The sequence below is a fragment of the Onychostoma macrolepis genome, chromosome 19, assembly GCF_012432095.1.
Source record: "Onychostoma macrolepis isolate SWU-2019 chromosome 19, ASM1243209v1, whole genome shotgun sequence".
NCBI classification, from domain to species: domain Eukaryota; kingdom Metazoa; phylum Chordata; class Actinopteri; order Cypriniformes; family Cyprinidae; genus Onychostoma; species Onychostoma macrolepis.
The window spans coordinates 22,469,399-22,484,639 of NC_081173.1; the positions used below are offsets into that span (position 1 = coordinate 22,469,399).

The following is a 15,241-nucleotide window of genomic DNA, read 5'->3' on the forward strand; positions in this document are numbered from 1 at the left end:
CCGCTGCCGAGTCGAAAATGTGTGTTTTATTCCAGTCGCTTTAGTCCGAGTTTGCCAGCGGCCGTTGACGTCTCATCGACTCTGTCGGTGTGTTACCGGTTTGCCTTGGGTTTACCATCTCTGTACAGTCAGGGTGTGTTGCCAGATCTGTACTAAACAAGCAAGTTGGTCTGATAAAACTAACTCGGAACACGCGGCTTGCATATTCAAAATCAGTCTAAAATAGCCAAAGTTTTGGCCTAAAGTTTCTTTATTTTTGAGTCACTGCAAAACTGAAATAAATCCCAAACCTAAAATCGCCTTTGTTTACAAGCAAAACATAACCCAAAAACTTAAAAGACACGGACATGGCAACACTGAATCAGGGAGACCCACAGGAAATACCAAACGCAGGAAACACCGTCACTTCCTAGCATAATGTCATTTATTTGATCCACCTTTGATTGTTAATTAATGAGTAGAGTAAGAACATAAATGACAAATGAACTCTCTATAAAAATGTTTTTATTGTGAGGAAAACATTTTCTATTACTACTATATATATATATATATATAATTTTATTTTTATTTTTAAATAATTGATTTCATGACAGTAAGTGATAATATTCCTCCCATTGTTTTACAAGAACAGTTTAAATGCTCCAATTTGTTCATTAGTAAATGTGTGTGTGTGTGTGTGTGTGTGTGTGTGTGTGTGTGTGTCACATTTATTAAAATCAGAATTTACTGATTAAAATGAGAATTTTAGAGTATTTAAAACTTTATACAGTTATAAAGTATTTAAAACTATATATAAAGATGAAACTTTATGCCAAATATTATTTTAGTGTCGTTTTGTATGTTGTTATCTTAAATATTACCCTATTTGATTTTGCTCTTTGTCTTATTCTTTGATAATTTTTAGTGTTCATCTTTGTGCTAGTGTCTTTGTTTTATATTATAATATTTGTCTTATAAGTTGTGAAGACGAAAAAACCCTGCAATACAAGTAGAGAAAAATATTTATTTTATGCCATCAGTATTACAAACTAATCTACAGATGGCAGCAGTGCGCTTAGCTTGAATGTCATTACCAAAGAAGAAGATTGTACAGGATATAGTCTGCACTATAAACGTGAGACCAGTATCTGGTGGTTTTATTAATCCTTTTACTGTACTGATGTAATTACTATTTTCTAAAACAGAAGAATCAATTAATTAAAATGCATTTTTCCGCCTTAAATTATCCCGTATGAAAGATTAAATCATTTGGGCACAAATCAATGGCTTACATTATTGAAGTATGTAAATAACTAGCTGCATAGTAGTGAATGTACGCCAGAATGATGATAAACTACAAAAAACTCAAACCCTATTTATACGTGCTACTCTATTAAAATTTCATTCTATCATATGCATGTGATTGATTAAGCTAAAATTCAGCTAAACAAGTATTGTTGTTTAGCCATCACTTTCACTTCACTTTATTGAGATCAATAACTTAAACTGTGTATCTCACGAACATGTGGAATATTCTCTCCAGGTAAACAAAAGGACTGCAGGGTACATTCAGTTATTCTTCATGTTTCTTTTCTAATCTTCCGTATGTGGCATCGGTCCATAGGCATGACCAGATAGCTTTACTTCCTATATGGATTTTATCAATTGATAGTTTTGCCTAGGATAAATGATTCTTAATTCATGCCATAATGTTTCAGAGGAATGGATAAAGTCATAACCTGTTTCAACAAGCGCCCAGATGCTTCGGTCCGTCTCATCTGTTTTCCCTGGGCAGGTGGAGGCTCTATCCATTATGCTCGCTGGGCCAAAACTCTCAACAGCTCTATTGAAGGTAACTCCCCTACTTAAAACAATCAATCAAACAAACAAATAAATAAATTTAATATTAATCGTATTTTTACAGTCATTGTATTAATTACATATTTGTAATACTAAATTGTAATAATTTGATTGTTCATTCAAAGGTGGGATATTTTTAGTTTCATTTAATTGTTCATTTATTTTCAGTGTACTCAGTTCGACTGCCAGGCAGAGAAGGACGAGCCAAGGAACCATTTTTTCAAAATATGCAGGAAATCATTGATGAGGTCATTGGTGTGCTTCTTCCACATCTCAAAGAAAAGCCATTTGCACTCTTTGGACATAGGTTTGTGACACTGTTGCTGAAGTACCGGGAAATGATGATGGGTTTTAAATATGGTAATATATAAAAGTACGTGGTTTTAAATTATAATCATGCTGATGTGTAGGGCCAGAGACAGACATTATAAAAGGCAAATATGCAGTATATCTTTTTTATATAAATAAATAGATACCTGTTCAATTGCAACTTCTTTCTGTAGCTTCGGAGCTATGACCTGCTTTGCTTTTGCCGAGCATGCAAAGAAGGTCTTCAACCTTGAGCCGATCCACATGTTTCTCTCTGGAGCTTCTGCACCATATGTAAGTGTGATCTGTTCTGTATGTTGTCATATCTGTCCATGTTATGTGTTGTGGTTTATTTTGTTGCAAAAGTGAGATATTTTTTATTATTATTCTTTAAAAAACTATACCTTTATGTGTAAATATATTTAAATGTATATGTTTGCGTTTCTGTAACTTTTCTGTAAGTCTGAAGCAAGACTGCAGGCACCAAGAAGAAGTCATCTGTCAGATCAAGAGTTTCTTGTGTGGGTCACTTCTATTGGAGGCACACCACCAGAGATACTGGCCAATGATGAGCTCGCCAAACTCTTCTTACCTGTGCTGAAAGCAGATCTCTGTGTAGTGGACAATTATAGGTGGGTTTGGTGTCTTTCTTTAGTGTAAGAAAACATCAACATATGTGGCATGGAACAGACTTACATTTAATTCAAATCTGTCCGGCAGATGTAGCAGACCATCAACACCCTTCCTGTCATGTCCAGTATCATGCTTTGACGGAAAAGAGGATGTACCCCATGACTTACAAGGTGAATCTGACAGATAAATGGTTCGGTTTTTACTAAAACAATGTTTTAAATAGTTTCATAAAGTAAATAGTTCTATAAAGTGGTAAACTTAGAAATAACAAACTGGTTATTTGTTAATAATTAGTCACATGTGCATGATTTAGTTTCATGTGCAATTCTTGTATTGTGTCTGTTGTGCTTTACAGCTTGGAAGGACATGACAAGTGGTGACTTCACTGTGCAGATGCTTGCTGGATCTCATTTTTACTTGAAAGAAGAAGCAAATGAAAAATATCTACTGGACCACATCACAAAACATCTTGAGACAGCAGAGATTGACTATTTATAGAAACTCTGTCTTTCATTATCTAACAGCAAGCATGATACATTTATAACTACATTTTATTTCTAATTCATATTCACTGATGGAACATATTTTCTTGTGTGTGTGAAGGAAAACATTTCAGAATAGACACAGAAAGTAAACCAATTGATGCCAAAATGATCATTCCATTAATTGAGCTCAGAAATATTCATGACTTATTTTGACCAATAAAGCATGAATAACTTGGATGTACACAGATACAGTAATGTTAGAGGATAAAAATATGCAATATGAAAATAATTGTCAAGTATTCAACGCAAAGCTGTAAAAATATATAGCTAAACTAATAATATGTATTTAAACAGAATGAATGGTTGAATGAATGGGGGCGGGGAACTATTAATAACGTTTTTAAATAAAATCTGTACATTTTCTGAATAAAAAGGTGAAAAGTGCAAGAAGTGTTGTGGGAATTTGCCACTGTTTATTAAAGTGTTCTAAGTGGTTATTAAGCGTTGCTGTGAGGTCTTTAGGGTGTTCTAGATTATCACTTTGGAAAAAGTCAAATTAATCCCACCCCAAGTGATTTTCGGATTCATGAGTGGTCATGGGCACGTGTCACGGTGAGATGAAACGTCTCAGTGAGTGAGTAATTGTTGAGCGTTGCTATGCTGCATAAATTATTGAATAAGCTGTAGTTGCGTCGCCCCGTTACCAAGAGACCCGCTTACTGTGTTTACTGCTGGACTCAACACATCTGAAAGCATCAGTTTCGGTAAGTCAAATTAATGTTTTCAGTGATTTACAAATGACATGTAGCCTATATGAACTTTACTTAACAAAGATTTTACTGTTAAATGTATATGGTGAGTACATAAGTCAAAGTATATTTTAGGTGCAGAAACTCCATTTTCAGATTGCTTGCTCTGGCATTATACTTTTTTTTTTTGTCTTTTATCATTCTGATAATTTATGCATCAAATATATTACTAAACGGTGTAATAATTGTTCATTTGCAATTATTACTAGTAGTAGGCACTATTTTTTTATTATTATTATTTTAACTAAACTACGATGCTTCTTAAAATACAGAAAAGAGAAGTTTACATTAGCAGAGTGAATATAACTGATAGGCTGATAATGTCCAATAATAAAAATAATAATTTTAAAAATAGTTTTATTAATCTATTTGTCGCACGAATAACAATTGGGCCAGTTGGCCACCAACTAGTTTGACCAACTATCAGTTAATAAACTGCTTAATTAATGAATCAGTCTTACGTTTCCAGTTCAAATAAAACCAATCTACCTTTTCGTAACTGAATTAAAAAAGTTATGGCCAGTCTTGAAGGAAAAATAAAAAATAAATAAATAAAAGATGACTAACTTTTTAAGACCCGTCAAATCAGAGCTGTAAAACACAAACAGAACCTTTTAGAATCAGATGGTTAACCATATGCCTGTTTAGTAGAACAAGGCTACTTCTTTTGTCTTTAATTGTCATCTTGTTTCTATGATACCAGCAAACATGGCCACCCTGAGCTCGAAGCCAGGCTTGCGTTACAGTGTGTCTGACTGGGCGACTAATAATACACAGATATCACACACTGCTGAGAACAAGCGCAATATTTCACACGAGATACGCCAGGAAGGAAGAGCTCTGCGCAATGAGACGACCAGTAAGGTAATGATGATCAGGGTGGTTTGAAAGTTGTTTGACAGCGTAGAAAGACTGTAGCACTAATTTATCAAATATTTTGCTGTTACTGTCATCAGACAAACTGGGATGAGTATGACAGCAGCAGGCGACTGAGTGACAGAATCATTGACGTCGCGCGCTGGAAGGAGAATCTGAAAGCTTGTGCACAGCAAGTGGATGCAGAAATGGACGCTCTTACTCTGGTGATTAATGTGTCCATGAAACCATATTCACACTTCTTTTTTCCATTTTTTTTTAAAGTTATTTTAAAGCAACTATATGTATTTATTTAATTTTTTTCATCATTTAACCTTGAAATATCAGTTTTAAAAACATTCTGATGGTACACTTCTAATAAGGTGAATCATGGATGCCTACATCTCACAATTTTTACTTTTTTCCATCATACAATTCTGAGAAAAAAAGTCAAAATTGTGATAAAAACTCGGAATTCTGACTTTTTTCCTCACAATTGCGACTTTATATCTCACAATTCAGACTTTTCTTCTCAGAATTTTGAGAATTGTGAGAAAAAAAGTCTGAATTGTAAGACATAAAGTTGCAATTACCTTTTTTATTCCTTTTATCATAAATAATCTTTGTTTTAATTACAACTTTAAAAAACAATTTTATTTCCAGTGAAAAAAATATATTGTTAAAAAAATGTATCTAATGTAATGTAAAAAAATTAATCTAATGTAATGTAATCATGAACCCATAAAACATTGCTAAGTCCAAGGAGGAGACAGAACGAGCCCTTGCTGCCACTGTTCTGCCCCTTGAAGTCACTGCGGAGTGCTTGAACCACAGGGAAGGTCGTCGTAACAAGGAGCTGGTCAGTGACCCTGTAGAAGCTGAACTGAAGAAGGAAGTAGAGGTGATTGATGGAGCACAACGCTTCCTTCAGCAGTGCATTGATCAGGCCTTTGAACAGCTGTGGTAAGTACATTCAGATAGACATTAATTGGTTTGAACCATTCAGTATCAATCTGCTTTGTTTGTTTTGGATGACAATCATATCTCACTTGACTTTTGCCTGTTGATATGATGAAGATTATGTGGTTGCTAATCTCGGCATATCTTCTTAGTCGTTTACAGGTAGCACGGCAACAGCTGACCATTGACCTTCAGGATAAAATAGAGGCCCTTGATGTGGACATGTCATGCTTGTCTCTCACTATACAGTCACCTGAGATCTCCCTGAAGCCAAACCCCACGAGAGTGCCCCCCGGGTGAGCTTAAGAGTAATCTTACCTCTAAAGAGCTATCTTAACATAATAATAATAATAATTTAACATCCACTTTATTAAAGGCCAAGTTCTATGAAGGGACCTCAAATAGGTATTTAGTTTAAACCTCCATTTTTGAACATGTCAACCTTATTTGGTAATGATATTGTTGAATTGTGATATCATAAGGTAAAAATGTCTGTAGTATTTTTTTCCCCCCTGTTTTTAAACACATACTTAAACACTTAAAAAAATTAAATCACTTAAACATGACCAAGTATTTTTTAATTTTTGGTATATTTATTTATTTATTGTAGTTGGACTCAAAACTATTTAAAAACATGAAATAATGTATTATAAAATAATAAATATTGCATATATTTTGTATGTTGACTCAATAAATGTTTTCTTGTAAAAATATAATATAATATAAATGTGTTTTTTCATTTTTGTATGCAGTTCCACAACTCCACAGCAGTGGGAGCAGTTCAGCCGATACAATATAAACCGAGCTAAAGAAGAGATGCAGGCCTCTGTGCAGATAAGAGAGATCAACAGCATCACAAGAGCACAGGTGCCACATCTGGTCTACAGATTTAAAATGAATCCTTTAGAGTAGTAAAAATCTCATTTTTTTAAATACTTAAGGGACTTTTAAGATGTTCAAAATGACTTGCAGTTCAACACTGTAACAGGATATACTTTCAATATGATATCCATTCACTACATGCATCTTCTCTCTTAGGTGCAGAATGATCTGGAGGCACAAAAAATGGCAGTGGAGTTTGCTCTCCGTAAGCGAACTCACCACGAGGAACAGGCCTATCACGAAATGCAATGGCAGCTAAAAATTGTAAGGCCTCTTCTTTATTCTCCCCCTTTTGTAATTTAATTCTGGTGTTTTTGAATATGCAGTGAAACTGGGAATGATGAACTATCATCCAGAATAATAGGGAGTTAAAGAAAGTGCTTTTCACACAATTGAAATGTGAATGTGGAAGTTCAGCAATGGATAATGGGTCAGTTGGTCTTTATACCCAAATAAACCCCACAGGATGATCAAATGAGATTTAAAAGATTTAGATTTATCCTGAAGGGGTTTATTTAGCAAAATATCCTCCTATTAAATGACTTACTGCAAAAAATACATGCACATTGATTTGAGTGTATACTATTTATTTGCTTATTGATTTGATTTTGATATTGAACAGACTGTGGAGTGATATAAGAGATGTAAAACTAGCACAGTGGTTGTTAGGGACTATGTAAGTCATTATTCAAAAAATATCTGATACTATAACGTAGCAATTGACCAATCAGAAAGTAGTATTCCAGTGTGCCATGTGGTAATGAATACAATAAATATAGCATTTTCCTTCTTTTATTTTAGTATGAAAATTAGCTTTATTGCCAGGTATGTTTACACATACGAGGAATTTGTTATAGTGACAGAAGCTCCACAGTACAACAGAATGGCAGCAAGAGGACAGGACAATATTGTTCATCAACAATAACCCCATCAACTTCGGTCAGAAATCTTGGTGTAATCTTTGATGATCAGCTGACCTTCAAAGACCACATTACAAAAACTGCTCGATCTTGCAGGTTTGCACTATATAACATCAGAAAGATCAGGCCCTTTCTGACAGAGCATGCTGCACAACTTCTTGTCCAGGCCCTTGTCATTTCTAGGCTGGACTATTGCAATGCTCTTCTGGCTGGACTTCCGTCTAATACAGTCAAACCTCTACAAATGATTCAGAATGCAGCGGCACGACTGGTCTTCAACGAGCCCAAAAGAGCCCATGTTACACCTCTCTTTATCTCCCTGCACTGGCTACCAATCACGGCTCGCATCAAGTTCAAGACACTGATGCTTGCATATAGAACAACCACTGGCTCAGCACCCGTTTACTTGCACTCTCTATTAACAAACTACATCCCCTCCAGAAATCTGAGATCTGCTAGTGAGCGACGCCTCGTGATACCATCACAGAGGCGCAAAATCACTCTCTAGATCATTCTCATTCACCATTCCTGGCTGGTGGAACGATCTTCCCACCTCTATCCGGAATGCTGGATCCCTGTCAATCTTCAAGCAACAACTGAAAACTCATCTCTTTCGACAGCACTTGACTTCATCCTAAACTTAAAAAAAAAAAAAAAATTATCTTTACTTATTCCTTCCTTTGGTAGTTTGTATTTATTTGAACAATGTCTGAGACTTGAAGTCCACGATCATTTCCACAGTTTTTAGTGTGTTAAGCTCCAGGTTGTTAAGACTGCACCAGACAGCCAGCTCTTCAACCTCCTGTCTGTAAGCAGACTCGTCATCTTTCTGAATGAGGGCGATGAGTGTGGTGTCATCTGCAAACTTTAGGAGCTTGACAGAGGGGTCTTTAGATGTGCAGTCATTGGTGTAGAGGGAGAAGAGCAGTGGGGAGAGGACACAACCCTGAGGAGCTCCAGTGCTGATTGTACGGGTGCTGGATGAGAATTTTCCAAGCTTTACTAGCTGCTGCCTGTCTGTCAGGAAGCTGTTGATCCACTGACAGACAGAGGTGGGGACGGATAGTTGAGTTAATTTGGGCTGGAGGAGTGATGGGATGATGGTGTTAAAAACGGAGCTGAAGTCTACAAACAGGATCCTCACATAAGTCCCTGGTCTATCTAGATGTTGCAGGATGTAGTGCAGTCCCATGTTGACTGCATCATCCACAGACCTGTTTGCTCTGTAGGCAAACTGCAGGGGGTCCAGTAAGGCTGGTGTCACACCGTCTGGGCCTGGTGCCTTCCTTCTCTTATTCTTTCTGAAGACCTGACGCACATCATCTTCACCGATCTGCAGTGCAGGAAGGGGGGAGAGGGGGTTGCAGGAGGTGTGAATGGTGTGCCAATATCTTTCAGACTCAAGAAGAGATTGCTGATCTGGAGAAGGACATTTGTGGCCTAGAGGAGGACATGCAGGCCAAGACGGCTCCTCTAAAGCTGGTCCACACCCGTCTAGAGAATAGGATCAAGAGGCCTGGCATGGACTTGTGTCGAGATGAGGTAAACTCCACAACCAGCTGATTGGTAACTTGCTTAATGGTGCTGCTTTTCTTTGGTCAACACCTCAAATTTGCAAGACGAACTTGAACCTAATCATAATATTGGCATGGAGAAATCTTTCGCCCTTAAGCTAAATTCCATATTTCTTTTCACCTTATTTTGCAGCACAAAAGTAAGCTATTTTCTGTAAATGTGCAAGACTTCTGATTCATTAGGTAGTGGTAAATATCTACAACAATAACAAAGTGTAGTAAATAGTGCTGTCAAAATTAGTGGGTTAAAGCAGGCGATTCATTTTTCTCAGTTTAACGCAAATATTTAACGCCGTTAACGCAGGGGCGGGGCTAGTGTTGGCCACCCCACTCACAACTGCTGCCTCTGTCTCTTTTTTCTTTCTAAGAAGTGCATTTATTTAGTCACAGAACATCTTTACGAGCACGTCAGACAGGAGACGTTGCGCACTCCACTTCACCTCAGCACCATGCGCGAGTCAAACGAGGGCGGAAAACGGTACTGTACTCATCGCGCGCTCTTCAATTGCACTCACAAAGGCACCGGTGTGCGCTGTAGCTGTTATCATATCATATCAAAGCGACGTGCATGCAATGTCATGAAGGCGATTAAAGCTGCCTTAAATCTGTGCATGCATGTATTATATGAGTGAGTCCCATTTAAGAACATGTCTCTGAAATGGATTTCAGAACTGTCCGGGAGCAGCCCAGCACTGTCATCCTCATCTAACAAACCCGATTCAACTCGTCAGCTCATTAATAGAGACTTTAAGACCTGCAGTGGGTCAGAGAAGGCAAAGAGAGTTGAGAGAAAATACAATGCGTGAGATCCATGCCATGTTCAGCAGGGGCAGCTCTTAAAGAAACAGCATCCAAAATCACCTATTAACCTGACCAAGCTGCTGTGATGTCTGTTCATCAAAAAACAAAAGAAAAAAGAGGAAATCAATAACTTTTATAGCTTTAAGGATTAATCTATATTTAATTTAGAATTTAGTGTTTGATAACTTTATTTAATTTTTGTATATTTTCTACTTGCTGAAGGGCACATGTAGCTAAATATGACATTTGTTATAATGGGTTTATGTGAAGATTGTTTAAAGTTCATTTAAATTAGAAGTTATTTTATTAAGGTCTAATAAATATTAAAATTGATAGCTCTCAATTATACTGTAATGTTGAATGGCTATAGGTTGGCTGGCAATGGTTAAATATTAGGGGGGGAAAAAGAACAATTTTATAGAGGCATCAGTAGTTTTGGTATCAGTGATACTGGCCTTCAGTCATAAAAAAGATGCCATTAAACAAATATTTAAAAAAATATACTGTCTTTATGTTGTTACTACATCAATTTGAAGATTAAATGTGAAATTATTGCAATATAAAAGTCTATTTAAAAAGTTTAATGTTAGGTGGGATTAATCGCGATTAATTTCTGAAAAAAACATGCGATTAATTAGTTAATTTTTTTAATCGATTGACAGCATTATTAGTAAACAATAAAGCTATTTATGATTATGATAATAAACTAAAATATAATATGATTTTAAACATAACATGATAACAAATAACAGTTTGCAATATCAAGCAGCATAACGGATTGTTTTAGAATGACACCAGAAGCCTCGCACATTCAAGTTACAAATGGCCATGCAAGTTCTTACATTAAAAAATAAGGTGGATTGAAATGACTGGATTTCACCAAACAACAATAATGTGATCGTACCTTGTGTCATCAGCAATAAAGAGATGCATGACCTTTGTTCTAGTTAATTTCACCCAGGGAAAAACAAACACAATCCATCTTAAATGGCTGTTTTGATTGGTTATCTCATAACCTGTTACTCCCAGGTTCAGTTTGGTTTGGTGGATGAAGCCAAGCAACTGGAAGCCACCATTCTGGCACTGAAACAGAAGCTAGCACAGGCCCAGTGAGTCCACTGTTTTAACTCAGTACCTCTGTGTATTTTAATTGTATTAAAATTGCATTTTAATTGTTTAATTTGTATAAATACTACAAATTCAAAAATAATCTGACCTGTGAACACCTTTAATTGCCAGGCACTCTCTGCAGTCTCTGAAACAGCATGAAGCACAGATGATAGAGGAATTGTCTCGTAAGCAGGACGCCCTGTCGCTGGAGCAGCGCAGCAGCCAGACCCATCAGCACCTGACTCTGGGGGTCCAGACTGAGGGTCTTCCTTCAGCCGTGGTGCCTCTCACCAACTCTAGTGGCAGACACAAGCTGGACCTCGCTTGAGTTGACACCCTGATTCTTACCTCATACTTAAGGTGACGTCACATTTACCACTGCTTAGCGAAATTTCATGGGCTAAATCCAGTCATTCCTACAGGAATCTATGGCCATGTACACACTGGAAGTTTCAGGAGTGACAACCGCATTTAAATGCGGGAGTGAGTCCCGTAAATTATCGTTCCATGTGTGTACGGAACAACAATCACTGCCGCATTTGTAACCATAGCAACATTTTATCTTCTTGCAAGAGTGAATACAATTTTGTTATGTGCCTTTTTTTGGCTAAAGACTCTTTTTGTCTGTTGATTTTATCTAAACTACCGCTGATAGACGTGCGGCACTTTGTTTATGCTCGGGAGGCTGCTTTAGAGAGCGCTGTCTTGCAGTGTTGCCATGTCCTCATATTTACAAGTGCTTTTAGGCATGTTGTTTATCTCATAAAGAGTGAATAAAGTGGTCTGTCGTGGATATGATATTTTATTTTTTTTTGGTGTTATAAAACAACGCATTTGGGTGTTTTAGTGCTTTTTTGTGTGTTTGTCCATGTTTGTTTGTTTTTTGATATGAAGATCTGGCAACAGTGACACTTTGTGCGCAGCTAGCCCCGTGTCAAAATGTGCTAAGTTAAGACTTCTTTCACTGTTATTTTCTTGCATCTCACATAGAGACGACGACACATTTCTGATGCACGTTCAAATATGTCATTAAAAACTAGTTGTTCAGTTCGGTTCTGTACACACTGCATAGAATTTTTGCAAATGTGGTTGTCACTACCTGTATTTTTCAGGAGTTATGCTGCATTCACGTGCTGTAGGAATTATCGTAAATACTAGTTTCCTAGTCAGAAATTGGCCATATAAGGCCTCCTTAAGGCCGTTCATGTCAAATTTCCAACTGGGAAGCTCGTATTTACGATAATTCCGATGATTCCGATTCACGTGAATGCAGCATTAATGCGGTTGTCACTCCCGTATTTTAGTGAATTATGTGTGTACAGAACGCGATTAAGGAGTAAAGGGTGAACTGACAACCGAATTTAGGTGCAGTGTGTACGTGGCCTATGTGATCGGGAGTTTTCGCGTGAGGGCATTAAAGTTCCCAATGAAAGACTTCACTTGTGTTCAAGCTGGAAGTGGTTGGTTTGAAAATGACTGGTATGTGTGTGGTCCTTTATACATCTCGACACTATTGACAATGGATTTTTCACTAATGTGACCAGACCTTTAGTCTAAATAGATTTAAAAGACTCTTATCATGAGAAATCAAATTTTACTTTATCTTTTGAAATAAGCTGAAATCATAACTTAAAACTTCCTCTTCAGTCCAGTGCAGGGTTGCCAGGTTTGCAAAACAAATCCAGCTCAAAGACAAATCAAAACTAGCCCAAACGACCCTATTACAAATTTCAAAACATGCCACTCCCATACCTAAAATACATATTTTACAGTCACTGTTAAGAATTATGCTCCATTTCAACTTGAAAATCACTATATAGAAGTAATCATAAACAATAAAGCGCCAAATCATTGCCTCTTACTCACAAAACTCATCATCTAGCTGCAGCACAATCCTTGGAACAGTATGAAATGGGCAAAATATTTCAATACAAGCACTTCAGGCAAATACAAATTGTGCAATATGTCAAATTTTTTAATTAAAAAAATTAATAAATAAAATAGAAAATCAACCCGTGGCAACATTTTAAAAGTAGGCCACAAAAACTATGGACTTGGCAACCCTGGTCCAATGGCTTGTTCTAAACATCCACAACTTTTTGACATCAGGCAAATGAACATATAGACACATTTATAACATGTATAAGTCAATGACGTAGGTGTGACATTTAGCAACTTGGTCTGGCCAGTCATGGGGAGGTAATAAAGAGGAAGTACAGTAGATACACACGTTTTGCAGACACTTTTATCCAAAGTGGTGGTGTGTTCAAGGGATACGTTTTATCAGTACTTGCATTCCCTGGAAATTAAACCTAGAGCCTTGGAGTTGCCAGCACTGTGATCTACCAGTTGAGCTGCAAAAATGGGCAATTTAATTGGTAAGAGAGAGGATGGAAACTATTTATTAATTGCAAAATAATTTGTATTTTCTTGATTCTAGTATTTTACACATTTGTTTCCTCTTCTTATGCGTTTACCACCCTCAAGATAGAAAAAAAAATCTGTTTTCAATGTGGTAATGGTTTCTGAGTATAGCATTTCAAACATTCATTTTATTTTATCAGCTAGAATGGAGCAAATATCTTAAATATGAAAACAAACTATCATGTTTTAATAGTTGTATAATGATTATTTTCTTGACTCAAGGTAACCTGCATGTGGATCATTGTGTTTTATTGTTAAATGGTCTTTTTTGTTTTTACAGACCTTTACAACAACAACATTAATCCATCAGTCAACAGATTACTGTTTTATGTTTGGGAAGGGAAGATAATGTCATACGAAAGCCTCTATTTAGACTGGACTTTGACTGTCAGTGATGAACATGATAAAAAAAATGGGTGACACAAATCTATGCCCATCTACTGGTGAGGATTTATCAGTTCTGTTGAAGTTAACTGCTACACTAATGTATCTAAATGGGACTATTTTGCGAAATAACAAGGAGGAAGGTGTTTTTTAATGAGGTTAAGTGCATGGAAATATGACAGAGCTCAAATCGTGGTTGGTCACAAGAGAATGATCAGTTTAGATTTAAAGGCCATTATATGAAGACTAAGGTGCTACTTTTGGTGTTGATATTTTTGTTGTTTTTGCTGTTTGTAACTGTTCTTATAATCCTAAAATTGAGGTTGTACGCAGTTACTGAACTGTTTTCTTTGGTTTTCATGCTCAGTGTCTTTAAATATATAATTTGCTGTGGTTAGGCATGCTTGGTTTGATCTGGTATTGTTTGAAATGTAATTAAACTATTTAGAATGTACTAAATTCACTGGTTTTAATCATTTAATTTTAGAATTTATTGAAGCATTTATCTTTTCTTGAGATCCCTTGTGAATAATTCACTCAGTGTCTACTTTGCATGTTTATACTGATATATTTTGGAATTTTGCATATATATATATATATATATATATATATATATATATATAGCCAGTATGATCATGCTTAATAAACTGATCCAAAGGCTTTTTGCAAGGCGCTATAAAAGCATCAAGTTAATTCATTGCATGCAATAGCCTTTCCTGAATGACATCCCCAAACAGACTCCTAGTGAGTTTACAGCTTTAATGGTTTAACCGTCCAGTTCATTTCAAGTGACAGAGTCACGGCTGGATGGGCTCAGCTTCCTGCAAAGCCCAATTATTCTGAATCATTTCACTAAAGGGGCCTGATCTAGGGTGTGCACCAAGGGCAAATAAGGCAACGTGAAACCATATAAATGGCATCTTGCTGCATTAAGTACCCCCTCGCCTCATATCAGACCAATTCAAGCTGTTGGATGCACTAAGCGCCCATCTAACACCCCTTCCACGCCCCCTTTCCCCCCTCCCCACCCTATTCTGTGCCTTTCAAATAAATAGGAACTTTTGTGCAAATATGAACTTCCTTATTGTCTTCATGTTTTTTCCTCAAACAGATTGGAGAGTGTTCAGCATTTTATTTTATTCAGGAACAGCTATTCCTCCAAATGGAATAAAGAGGGAATATTGGCAGCCAATGGAGAGCCTATAAAAAGGAGGCATTAGTTACTAATCTAAGTGAGCTACGATTCGACAAACTGA

At 36.6% G+C, this 15,241-nt stretch overlaps 2 protein-coding genes across 9 annotated transcripts in view; both read left to right on the forward strand.

Annotated features, from left to right (window-relative positions):
- Positions 1–3,749, forward strand: part of olah (oleoyl-ACP hydrolase) — a 4,531-nt gene extending 782 nt beyond the window's left edge. For 3 of the 7 annotated variants that reach the window (XM_058753290.1, XM_058753286.1, XM_058753289.1), the window contains exons 2-7: positions 1,698–1,831; positions 2,008–2,146; positions 2,343–2,442; positions 2,611–2,780; positions 2,869–2,951; positions 3,137–3,747. In XM_058753290.1, coding sequence (XP_058609273.1) covers positions 1,702–1,831; positions 2,008–2,146; positions 2,343–2,442; positions 2,611–2,780; positions 2,869–2,951; positions 3,137–3,279 — 765 coding nt within the window. In that variant the 5' untranslated portion in view covers positions 1,698–1,701 and the 3' untranslated portion in view covers positions 3,280–3,747. The other 4 variants (XM_058753287.1, XM_058753288.1, XM_058753285.1 and 1 more) reach the window with 4 other exon arrangements.
- Positions 3,750–3,995: 246 nt separating this feature from the next.
- On the forward strand, positions 3,996–15,240 carry tekt2 (tektin 2 (testicular)). Of its 2 annotated transcripts, none has more exons than XM_058754610.1 (11): positions 3,996–4,030; positions 4,779–4,939; positions 5,032–5,157; positions 5,688–5,893; positions 6,043–6,186; positions 6,643–6,757; positions 6,929–7,036; positions 9,091–9,234; positions 11,097–11,176; positions 11,307–11,537; positions 15,097–15,240. In XM_058754610.1, the coding sequence occupies exons 2-10, from the start codon at positions 4,784–4,786 to the stop codon at positions 11,503–11,505; spliced, it is 1,278 nt and encodes a 425-aa protein (XP_058610593.1). In that variant the 5' UTR covers positions 3,996–4,030; positions 4,779–4,783; the 3' UTR covers positions 11,506–11,537; positions 15,097–15,240. The 2 variants fall into 2 exon arrangements, with proteins under 2 accessions (XP_058610593.1, XP_058610592.1); XM_058754609.1 differs by lacking the exon at positions 15,097–15,240 and adding an exon at positions 13,882–14,493.
- The last annotated feature ends 1 nt before the right edge of the window (position 15,241 follows it).